We start from the raw sequence: 12,863 nt of genomic DNA, 5'->3' as shown, positions 1-12,863 counted from the left end.
TATCTAAAGCATCGAAATAGCGTTGTTTGGGGAGTGTGTGTGTCAGCTTCGACAGCCACTGCATCGACAACATATCGACTCACCACGAGGAAAGAAATAATTTTTAAAAATTACAATTTTCGAAGATCTGTTTTCTCATCTGGATTATTGTTTTTTTCTCCCTTGTTTCTGGAGGGGGTGTGGGGGTGGCAGTGTGATTTTCGGACTCCCCCCTTCCCCCCCTTTTTTTTGGAGAAAGGGGAATTTCGTCCTAAATAAAGGAATGAAGTCTGGCGCCGGAAGAGGGTCCCCGACCTCACTTTGGGGGCTTCTGTTTCTCTTTTCTACACTTTGCCTTTGGCCAACAAATGGAGAAAGTGAGTATCTCTTTCATCAATGTTTCTACTGTGAAGTATGTCTTTTGCACTGCGGTAACTTTTAGTTTAAGGGGCCGCTGTCCTATTTTTCTGTTCAAGAATTTGCATCTTCCAAGCCTATTTAGTAGAATCTGGAGTTTAGGGCTGGTCTCTTTTTTTAGCTTAATTTGGTGCTGTATGGGGGGAGTTGTATAGAGTTGGGGGAGGGAGGAGCAAGTTGGGTGGGGGGAGACGGTGGCTACCCCCCACCCCTGACCAAGGTTAGGCGCTTTTATCTAAGTGAAATAGCTTTACTTTTTGTTTCTTTCTCCAAAACAACAAAACCCAAACACTCGTTGGATTAAATTTGGTAATTAACATTTGTATCAAGTTTGTCTGCTTAGCTTTGCTAAAAGTTCCCATTCTTGGAAGGTTCGAACTTGTACTCACGGTGTTGTAAACAACAGTCAAAGGCCACTTTTTTTTTCCAGAAGTACCTGCTCTCCGGCAAAGACCAAAGCTACCCCGCCCCCCCAAGTTGTCTTGGGAGTGGGGGGGGAGAGACACTTGAAGGAGGCTGTGAGCTTCGTGTTTTCCAGGCCATTTGATTAAAAAGCAATACCCGCTTCCCCGGAACCACACTGAAGCAGTATGCCAGCCTGTTTGTTGTGGTTGATTACATTTCATTTGGGACCACTTTGCTAGGGGGGAGTTTTCTTTCTTAGGAGAGCATTATGCACTGACAGTTACTCCGGAACGGAAGGTTCCCCCCCCACCCCTCCCACTTTATTGAGATAAACCCCCTTGCTTGGGTTGGGCTGTGCAAATAGGAAAGGGCTACAATCTTCCACTATGTATTAAGTGGCAGCAGGCGGGATGCCTGGAGGCGGGGGGGGGGTCCTGGAGGGTGGTGGAGGAGTAGGGGGTGGTTGGGGAAAAGAGTCCTTATATGTATCCAAACCTTTTGAATAGTATTAGAAATGAGAAGTTAGAACACTTGGACTATCTGCCCTAGAAATGCGGTGCTTCAGCTCCAGGACACGTTTCAAAACATCCTTTTTTTTTTTTTCCCCGAGGGGGAAGGGAGGAGGAGGGAGTTTGGGAGGTGGGTGGGTTTTCCCCGGATGCGTTGTGAAAACGTGGTCTCCTGTGTTTAATCCAACAAATAGGTGCCCCCCCCCCCACCTTGGGAGATGTTTAGATTTCTTTTATTAAAAATATTATATAATCCTTCTCCTGTCTGGTTCCCCCCCCCCCCGCTTTTAATCCAGCATTTGCTTTCCCGGAATCTGCCTTTGTTGCTCACTGTTGCAAAAAAGCTCTGCTCTTGTTTTCGGCGTCTCTAAGATGGAATTGTTTTTCCTGCGTCGTTCCATGCTCCCCTTCCCTCGGCCTCCTCCTTCTCCCTCCCCCCCCGCCCCTGTCGGTGCCCAAGGAAGCGGCGGGGCCCAGAGCAACGCTGCAGGAAAGACCAATCCACGCTGTGACCTGGGGCCCACGAGCTAGCGCCTTCTGGCGTGGGGTTCCCCCCGAGCCCCGCCGGAGGACTCGGAGCCTTCCCATTCGTGCCTCTGGTTCTCTCTTCTCTGCCTCCCCTCACCTTTTTTTTTTTTTTTTTTTAAGGTGGAGGGGTTAGAAGGGTGGAGAGGGAGAATGTGAATGCTCAGTGTGTATATTTGTGGGTGTGTAGATGCATGTTACACACGTGCATGCAAAATCAGTGTGTCTCCACACTGAGAAGTGCACACGGACACCCAGCTTATGTGATATTTAAAAAGTAGGACAACGTCTGTGTTTAAAGCTCTGAGCGCGCCCTCTCTATGTTTGTTTTGAACCAGTTCTCCCCCCCCACATTGGATTGGTTATTATTGTAGCACTTACTTTGCACATCGTTAATAAGCAATATATTTCTACAAATGCTATCACTTGTAATCTGATATACTTTATTTTGTTCTTGTCTGGGTGGATGGGGAGGGGGGAGAATGGAATGAGAGTTTCGTTGCACTTCTGGGAAAATTAGGGGCGGGGATCCCTTTAAAAAAAAAAACAAGCAAAAAGCACCCGGTGGCATTATAGTAAATTTGAGATGGCGGATGTTTTTTGGACTCGATGAAAAGTTTAAGCTAAGTAGTAGGAATAGGGATAAGACAGGTCCAGCGGACCTTGTGTGCTATGTTGTGTAATAGCAGAGTGTATACAGCTGGTGCCAATTAACTTTCAAAATAGGAATCAAGTTTTGGCTCTTAAACCTTTTACTTTGATATGGGGGGCAGGGAATACTGTAGAATCTAAGTATGGTGGTAATTAAAAATAAGACAGAAGGAGAGTAAGCATTCTTAATTTCCTGTAAACATGAGCATATCTTAATATCAGAAAATCTTTACAGAATCAAAATATTTACTAGACAAATATTGGAGGTCAAATGATCAAATTGGAACTTGCTACAACCTTAATTAAAACAAAATAACTTGTTTTCCAGAGTTTCAGATTACCAGATTAGAGGGAGGTTTTCAGTCCCAGTCCCTCTGTTGCCCAGAATTTTAGATTTTATTTTGAATTTAGAGAAGGTTCTCTGCGTTTAAAGGGTAAATCTGTCACAGAACACACAAATATTTTAAACTTTTCCATGACATGCAATTGAGCTGTATAGTTTCTCCAGTTTTTGATGGCCAGACAGTCTTAGATTTAAATGTTATTAATTTATTTCTGAAAAGTCAAATGTCCTTTTTTACTTGTTTAGGTAAGAAATGACTTTTCTAGGAATGCTTATTTATAAAATGTTTTGTCCTGTGAGATAATGCATAGACAAAAAAGTAGTACTTCATATATGTTGTTTATGTTTCAGTGGCAAGACAGTATTATAGGGAAATATCAAGTAATTTTCCAAGGATCCCTTAAAAATGTTAATTTAAAGGTTGAGGAATAGCAAAAAGTTGCCTCAAAATGTATAAAACAGAATTGAAATACCTTCTTTTCCCTACTGCAGTGAGATTTTGAGTCTTAAAAGAATAGATATGAACATACTTTAAATTCTTTAGAAGAGAAGTGTAACTGAATTTTTAAAAAAAAGTTATCAATCTTCAGGATAATAGTAAGTTTAAAGGTTGTATCAGAGACTAATATTTTAGTTGTTATCTTTGATCTGTGGGATAAAGATTTGGGTATTTGTATTGGGTTGCAAGTATTTGTGTTAAGGTATTCGGAAAGGAGGGAATGCTTAAGGATTAAGTATGTGGCCATAGTAATGTAAACATTTTTTAATTTAGAAGAATAAAGAAGTTCTCAAAACAGACAAAGCCTAATGGAAGAAATGTTTGGCTATTTTATGCCCTCACATAAGTAGGCCTTGTAACTAGTTGAGGTTTAAGTATTATAGTAACAGGCAAGTGCTGTGTATTGTGATTTGGGAGGTGGTGGTGATGGTGGTTATTGTATTCTTTTTAAATAAGGAGGCCTAACCTGATATGCATATTTTCCCCAATTTGCACTAAGCTTCCTACATCTTATCTTTCAAAATTCTATTGCTGAAGAAACCTAGATATAAGAAATCAAGATGTTAAGTGGATTGCTGTTTTAGGTATGCTAGAAGTAGCTTGGAGTAAAATATTCAAAGAAAAAAATCTCAAATAGGGGATTTTAGGCTTCCAAGGAGGAAATAGCAAGCAAACAGTATTTGGGGAGGAGTTTAGTGTAGGTCATTATTTGAAGTTTAGAATGTCATATGTTTGAGTTCTCAAAAGAGCCTTGAGAAATATGTTAAAGTTGAAAAGAATGCATCTTGAACCTGGGAGTTAAAAAAAAAAAAAACCCAACAGGGTAAATTTGCTTGACAGTTTTAACCAATCCCTCTCATTACAGTGATTTTAGAGTCTGAGAACTTCCATTTAAAAAACAACAAAAAAACTTAAACTGATGATTGAACTTAGGGCATTCAGGGGAAAAGGCACCTGCAGAGAAACAGAGATTGATTCTTGTATGCATTGGAGTTCAGATAGGGGACAAAGACAGTGGTCAGTTTAGGATTAGAGCTTTTGCCTTTTTTTTTAATCCAACAATTTAATGAAAGTCAAATTTGTTACATAAAATGCCTTATTTTGAAATAATACCATCTTGCTAGGGAAATTTAATTTGGGTTAAAAGATAAGACTGATTTTATTACTACTTTTAAAAAAAGTTTTGAGACAGTACAATAAGGAATTTCTGTTTACCTCTTTGAACTATAACCCCTGTAAATGGTGATACAGATTATAAGAAAGAACATTAAAAAGGAAAAATCTTGTCTTTAAGTATTGATTAATCCAGCTCTTAACTTATTTGATTGTTTAAAATTGTACCTTTTGTGAAATATACTTAGGAAGTAAAATTGAGGTTAGATTTAATGCAAAGATCGGTTCTCAAATAGTCAAATGAGTGATCTGGAAACTTCAACCAAATTCAAGCTGGACTTTTGTTTTGAAACATATGTAAGGATAATCATTTATATTGTATATATTTGCTTTTGATCTTTGACTTTCTGTTTGATCAGTGATAAAAATGTTTCCAGGTCTTCCTACGGTTGCAAGATCAATATAGTAAGTGAAAATCAACTGTATCATTTTCACTTGTTGCAGTATAATTTGCAATTGCCAAGACAGGTGCTCCAGGGACAACAATTTTTCTTTTATCCTGCTTCATTGGTTTTGTAAGAATATAATATGTGTGGCAAAGTACTTTATGAGCTCTTGCATGTAATGAAGCTGCTTCAATAAAAATATCAAGTATTTTCCAAAATACTTGTTGGGTTTTAAATTAGAACAGTATACATTTATGTATTTCTCATAAGCCACTTATGGACAGTGTGTTTTAAATGTTTTTAAGGTTTTTCTCTTTAATGTCTTCTAGAAGGAAAGAAAAAGTTCTAATGTACTGGATGCATATGCTTATATCCTTTATATCTTATTCATATTTTCCTTCATTTTGGAGTCTTTACTGCAGGTCATGACAGATATGAAAACATTTACTGACCTTGGTGAGAGACACTTATTTTGTTACTTGGTTTTGACAATTGTGATGAAAAATGAAAAAAAAAATCATAGTGATATCTTTTGCCAGAACCTTAGGAGTCACAGGTGCGTGCATGAATATTTCATAATGTGTTGGAGCTGTAAGAAAGATGGGGCAATTTTCAGATGTTATTCTGGACTTAAATGTTGCTTGGTTTTCTGGAATTACTCAGGAGATCCAGTAAATTGTATGGTTGTGTATAGCACATTTTGAATAATTAAGCATTTAAAATAATTTGAAGGATGAGAATGACATCATGAAAGACACAGTTACATTAATGAAATCTCCAATGTAAAATCTTAAAATGTATGGGCAGCTCTTCTTTAAATGCTGATCTTTTCCCTGTTTTGTTTTCAAAACATTAAAAAAAAAAAACATAGTTCATAGAAGAGGCATGTGTACTGTTGAGCCAGCTTGCTTTGATACTGTTTTTCTTAGCCAAGTCATAACAGGTGCTTTCTGAGTTCAAGAGATGAACTCATTTCAATTGTACTAAATATATAATACACAGTCACACACTCTCAGTATGTAGTTTGTTGAATTCTGTGTCTGAAACATTCTGAAGGAAAATTCCAAACCAAACTTTGAAGACAAGAAAATGAATAATGCCTTTTAGATTGCTCTGAACCCTTTTCCAAACTGGCCATATAACATGCAAATATTATGGGTGCTTGTAGCACCCATAATAAAATGAAGAATTACAATGTGGAATTATGTTGTGATTACAAATGAGGAATTACAATTGTTTGTGGAAATGTAAGCCAGATAAAAAGTCTGAAAAGAGGGGAAAACCCACTTTAGCAAAACCTTGTGGCATTTAGACATGTTGATTTGTTTTGGAGATACTTTTAACAAGTAACATTTGGGGAGATTAAACTGTAATAACTATGAGATCCTTCAGGATCTGTTGGAGAACTGATTTGTTCCTAATTTTTGCTTTTTGTTGAAATGGCAACTTTTAAGGAATGCATGCATTTTACATAAAAGGTTCAGTAAATTAAGGGCATAGAGGGTTATAGCAATAAAAGCATATTAGAAAATTCTGCTTCATCGAATGGATTTATCTTAATTAAAAATAATACCTTTTGGCTCAAAGAAATATGCTTATACTTTTTTCTTTCTTGCTTGGCTTAGATCATTAAGGAATCAAATTTTGAGGGTGGTCTTTTTCATTATCAAAGGAACCTACATACGCCATGTATGCACATGAGTTCTAAGTTGAACAATTTCATATTTTCTAGTGACAAGTTTGAATTTCTCTTTGGGCAATTCTTCTCTTTATTTTCCTTCCCAAATAAACTAATTCTCTATTATGCTTTAAAAAATGTTTTATGATATAAGAATCTTTTGTGGGAATTTTTAGAAAACTGAATCAAGAACTGTAGCAAATAATTTAATTTGTTAAAAACAAGAAAGACATAAAGTTGTTAGCAAATTATATATTTTTCTCTGGTTTGACCAACTAGGACCTTCTAATATTTGTCAGTTGATATTCATATTTGCTAAAATTCAGGAGAAAGTACTTTTTGTTTACATTATGAGATGAATACCTACTATTGAAATACCTTGTATAATTTGTGTATCATAGTTACTGTTATTTGTGGTTGAAAAATGTGAATAGTGAGGGTAGGAAGTTTCAAAATCTTTCCCTTTTGTTTTCCTTTGCAACTTTTAATGTTAATGATAGCCCTTTTGTTGCTTAAGACACTTGTATCTGTACAAGTCCAATTGAACACAGTGACTTCATCTCCCATGTGATGGCAGTGAAGCACATACTTTTTTACTGAAATATTTCTGTGCCTGGCCAAGGAATATGTTATCATGTGCAAACCTGTTATTGGTCTCATTACATACTGTAAAGATAGTTCTGTTTTGTTGAAATAGTATACTTTGTTATATGTAATCTCCATTTTTTTACCCATATGGATTCAAAAACTTTAGGAAAAATCACTACTCCCAAAACTTAGTTTTTAAGGTATGAAAAGTTGAAATTTTTGGTGGGCTTACAATTCGGAAGTAAAAATCAAGCACTGTATTTTGTTAAACAATGAGTGGTCAAAGTGTGGGCCTCATTTCTTTCCAATCTCCTACCCCCAGAACAATAAGAAATAGATAAGAAATTAGTCAGTTATGCATTAAATGCATTTATTCAACTCAAAGTATGTCCATCAAAAGCCAAGTTTAGTAGTTCTCAAAAGGGAAGTTTTCTTATCCCAGTGTTGCTGTTCTGTTTGCAACATGACTTCAATACTTAAAGGACTTGTGTTTTCTCTATCAGTGTAGGCACTTCCTTCATTGATGATTATAACCCTTGGTCCAACTTGTAGTGAAAAGCTACTCCTTGAACTTTGCTAGTCCAATCCTCAGGGTGAAAAGCTTGACTGTCAATGGGCCCATCCTTAAAGCTTTTCCATTTTGTTAAGATCAGGCTGAGCATTTGCTTTGTTGACATAAATTTGGAGAACCCAAGGTCACTGTCATAACACCATAATAATAATATTAATGTTAATGATAATAATAACTGACATTTATGCAGTACTTTAAGAGGTACATAACAATGTACATATATTTCCTAATTTGGTCTTTGCTCAATAGTCATTGAAGCTAGTGAGTGTGTATTGGGGGTATATGGAGGCATGGGTATTAGAAAACAGGTCTTTTCTGCCTCCAAGTTCATTTCACCTTTCCCACCACATTATGTTGAGATCTTGATGTAGGACTTCAGTAGAAGTTGACCATTTAAAATTTATTAGGTACTTTTTTTGATGATGATTTGAGAACTATGTTAACTTTGTAACTAAAGCCACATAACTTGGCTTTTAAATTATTTAGGACTCAGAAAGCCACTTCTTCACTTAAGTCCTGCTTGGATGCCTGATCCTATCATGGAGATGACCCTGGGTTCTTGAAGTCTCATGTCTATGGGTTGCCATCTCTGCAAGGTTCTAATTACCAAGTTGGAGAGGCCTTTGAGTACGGGCCTCGCTACAGACCATAACTTTGCCTTCTGAGAAGCCTAACAAAATGCAGAGAAAATCACTGGGTACCAGATGATGCATATTCTCAGACACTGCAGTCCATGAAGACCTTCTGCTGTGGTAGCAATGCCGCAGACATCAGTGCTGGGACCACCCGCACTGATGAAATTATAGATCCTTGAAACATTGAAGTTTAGACATGCAAATGTGTTGTTCAGCTTTAAAACTATATACACATATATATATATATATACACATATATATAATATATAAATAAAATATAATTATAACTATATATAATATATTGTAATATATAATAATAAATATAATATAATAAAGCTAAACATTTTACTGGGCTATTTTAAATGTTTCACTTCATTTAGTATGCTCTCAGTATTTTATCTGTGAATTATTGGAAGGAGATCAAGTAAGCAGGGGAAGCTCTTGATTTTAGCCACGTGCATTTCAATAATGAAATATTGAAGTTATAGTGTTGAGTAACAGATGAGTTGATGTGGGAAGTTTTGCTAAAGGTTTAAGAATCCAAAGTGGCCTATGAACAAGATATAGGAGAGAAATAGGTAGAAAACTTGAAGGTGAAATTCAGACAGGAAAAATGACAGGAACTTTCAGGGCCATAGCACCATGATTCAATTGGTTATACCAGCCTTGCAAACGTTTTTGAAAATCATTAGATGCAAAGCTGTATTGGCATCACAAAATCTTTGGCTAGGTCTTCATTTAGTGTGACCACCCACCTTCTGCTCTTTCTCCCCCAGATTCCTCCCTATGGTGCTAGGATAGATAGAAAGCTGATATGACTGGGTCTTTTTCTTAACGGTGCAGGTTCTTATGAAACCCAAAAACAGATAACTTAAAATAAATGTTATAGATGATTTCCTGAAATTCCACTTCTCAGTGTGTAGAAGAGACAAAGAAATGGATTTGGAGTAACTGGGTTCAAAATCTTCTTCTGCTCATTACTACTTATGACATGAACAAATTTTTATTTCTCTCTTGGCTCTTAGTTTCCCCATCTGTAAAATGGGGTGTTTTGAATGCTTTGTCTTGAAAGACTTTTCTGTTATACTCATATATTGCGATCTATTCATCTAATTGATGGGCATTCACTTTCAAGTTTTTTGCCATTATAAAAAATGCTGCTATAAAAATTTTTTTACCTCCTTGGGGACACTTTATGCCTAGTAATGGTATCACTACTTAGTAATGGTATCAGAGGGTTGATATAACTGATTATTTTCTTTATGTAATTCTTGAACGGTTGGACCAATTCACAGTTCTCCCAATAGTGTATTAATTTGCTGTCTTTCTTTCTTTCTTTCTTTCTTCTTTCCACCTTTCCTTCCTTCCTCTTTTATTTTTCATGACCACTCCAACATTCATCATTTCTCTCTCTCTCTCTCTTTTTCCATCCTTACTAATCTGATAGGTACTAAATTTTAGAACTGAGGAATGATAAAGTGTAGTTTGTCTATGATGGCCAGGACCCTGAGGGTACTTGAAATCATGCCACATAATGATAGTTTGATGGAATTGGGGATGTTAAGTCTGGAGAAGATATAACTTGACAAGAGTTGGGAGAGATATATGATAACTTTCTTAAAATATTTGTAAAGTTGACATAGAGAAGAGGAATTAAACATTCTGTGCTTGGCCCTGGATGGCAGAACTTGGGTCCATGGATGAAAATGGGATGGGGGTGGGTAGTTTTTATATTAATACGCGGGGAAAATTCCTAACAATGTGTTTACTTTAAAATGGAATGAGACCTTAGAATTAGTGCTAGATGGAAACTTGGAGGCCATCTTGTCCAACCCTTTCATTTTATACATAAGGAAACTGAGGACCAGAGAAGGTAATTGACTCGCACAAGGTCACATAGGTAGTAAGTGGCAGACCTGGGATTTAAACTGAAGTCCTTTGATTTTCAATCTGGTACTTCCACCCCTGCCTCCCCACCTCTGCCCCCCAGTATAGTGGTGAGTTCCTTGTCACTGGAGGTCTTCAATGAGTTGGATGACCACTTGTTGGAGTAAGTTATAGATGAAATTTATACCTTGGGTAGCATTTGGACTGTTACCTGTAAGGTCCCTACCAACTGTATGGGATGATTTTTAAAATTTTATGAATGAAAAAAATGACTTTTTTTTCTTTAGCCAGAATATCACTTTTCCTGAGAAACCCTCCTATTGAATTTATAATGTGTATATCACCAAGTCCTATCATTTCTTCATTTGAAAGCTTTTGGTTTTGCCATATCCCCTCTGTTTTTATTGTCCTCATCAAAGCCTTATTACTTCATGTTTGGTTTACTGCATTAGCTTCCTAACTGATCTTTCTGACTTCATTGACTCTTGCCTCCAATCCTTGATGTACACCGCTGACAAGCTCATCTTCTGACAGCGTTGTTTTCATCACGACCTTTCCCTCTCCCAGAACTTTTGGGGCTCCTGTTCAAACAAATCCAGACCCCTCTACCTGGCCTTATTCTATCTTTTTAACTTAATTTCCCACTAATCACCAGTGATTATCTAGGCCTTCCTGTCACTAGACCCCATTTGCCTCATCTGCAGTACCTGTTTAAAAGTAGGAGCCTGGGCCACGTAATATCTTAAAGTCAATTTATATTCTATGTGAATATGTATGTCTAATTCCCTTCTTTTTAATAAAGGTTGACATAATTGTCTCCCTAATGCAGCCTTGCTTCCTTTGCTTAGGCTATTTATTTCCCCTGGCTAAAATACCCTTTTTTCTCTGAGTATCCAAATTCTAAAACCCTAAGTTAAGTCTCACCTCCTTCAGGAAGCTGCCTCCCTTCTTGGAACTCTTGTTCTAAACTTGTTATGAAGTCAGTATCACATACTTTAACATTTAGTATTGTTTTCTAAATTTATTCATATTGTTTTCTATTCATATTTATTCATATTGTTTTCTAAATTTAACAATCTCATTTTCCCAACTTGTATCATTGTATAGATTAAGAATCAAGAAATTAGGGTTTTAGTCTTGGTTATTCTATTAATTAGCTATGGGACCTTGGACAAATCACTTAATCTCTCTGAAGATTTGCTCTGAAAACCTCAGTTTTCCCATCTTAAGATGAAAAATGAGGTTGAACGAGAGATGATCTCTTATGTCCTTTTCCAGCTCTGTTCCAGATTCCTACCACATCCCTGCTTAACACTTGAGGATGTACTAAGTACAAATAAGATAACATCCTAGAAACTTCGTAGCGTAAGACTTGGTCCCTTAAGATTTTTTTTTTCTATTTCCATTGTATACTAAATAGAACTACAGCTGTAGGGAACAAATATTTGATGGTTGTGTTGTGGGATATGCCACATGATCTACTTATGTAGATATTTGACCTCTTTGTGGTTTTGTCCAGTACTCACATATCTCATCTATATGCCTTGTTCACACTAGAAAGTGCCATTCCTGCCCCCTGGTCTTTGCCTTTTGAAATCCTACCAATCCTTCAAATGTCTCAAATGCTACTGGTTCCATGATGGCCCTAGAGGGAAATTCTTAAATTCCACTGAACTTACATAATGCTTTGTATCTCTTTTATGTTCTTCGTATACTCAATCCTGCATTATAGTTATATGCTTATGTATGTGCTATGTTTTCTTTTTAAAATTTTTCAATGAGTAATAATAATAACTAATTGTTAGATAATACTTTAAGGTTTGCAAAGTGCTTTTAATAAAAATATTTGGTTTTCACCACAACCCTTGGAGGTAGGTGCTATTATTATCATCCCTGTTTTACCTATGAAGAAACTAAGGCAAAGGGAAGCTAAGTGACTTGCCCAGGGGCACACAAACCAGTGATTGCCTGAGGCTAGATTTGAATTCAGGTCTTCCTGACTCCACATCCAGCAGTCTATCCATTGTGCCACCTAGCTACTTATATTAAAAAATAATTTATTTTCTCTTCCTCCTACTTCCCCCTTTCTTTGGAAAACAAAACAAAACCCTCAAAATAAATATGTAAAGTCAAGCAAAACAAATCCCAATATTGGTATATCTCATTCTACGTATGGAGTCTATTACCAGTCTGTCAGGAGATGGATAACATTTCTCATTATCAGCACTCTGAAATTGTTGTTGATAAGTAAGTGAGTGCATTGATTAGAGACCTGAAATCTTTAAAAATTTTTCCTTTTTCCAGTGTTTTTGTATAAATTGCTCTTCTCGTTCTTCTCACTTCATTCCGCATCAGTTGATACAAGTCTTCCAAGGCTTCTCTGAAATTCCTGCCATTTGTTATGCCAAAACAGTATTCCATTACATTCATATGCCATAATTTGCTCAGTCATTCTCTAACTGATAGGCAGCCTCCCCTCCCTTAGTTTCCAGTTCTTTGCCACCACAAAAAGAATGACTTTAAATATTTTTGTATGTATGAGTCTATTTCCTCTTCCCTTTGATCTCTTTAGGTATAGGCTTAATAGTGGTATCACTTAACTAAGGTAAGAAATGAG

The 12,863-nt window shown here is 36.6% G+C and overlaps 1 protein-coding gene across 2 annotated transcripts in view; it reads left to right on the top strand.

The window, feature by feature from the left end:
• Positions 1–250: 250 nt before the first annotated feature.
• The window catches only part of IGF1R (insulin like growth factor 1 receptor), a 379,535-nt gene continuing 366,922 nt past the window's right edge, over positions 251–12,863 (top strand). The window contains exon 1 of one of the 2 annotated variants that reach the window (XM_027851666.1): positions 251–356. In XM_027851666.1, coding sequence (XP_027707467.1) covers positions 263–356 — 94 coding nt within the window. In that variant the 5' untranslated portion in view covers positions 251–262. The remainder of the gene's footprint in view (positions 357–12,863) is intronic. The other variant, XM_027851668.1, reaches the window with a different exon arrangement.

Source organism: Vombatus ursinus, unplaced genomic scaffold, assembly GCF_900497805.2.
Source record: "Vombatus ursinus unplaced genomic scaffold, bare-nosed wombat genome assembly UNPS02009205.1, whole genome shotgun sequence".
Taxonomy (NCBI): Eukaryota; Metazoa; Chordata; class Mammalia; order Diprotodontia; family Vombatidae; genus Vombatus; species Vombatus ursinus.
Note: the sequence above shows the minus strand (reverse complement) of the source record. Positions and strands in the feature narration are given on the sequence as shown.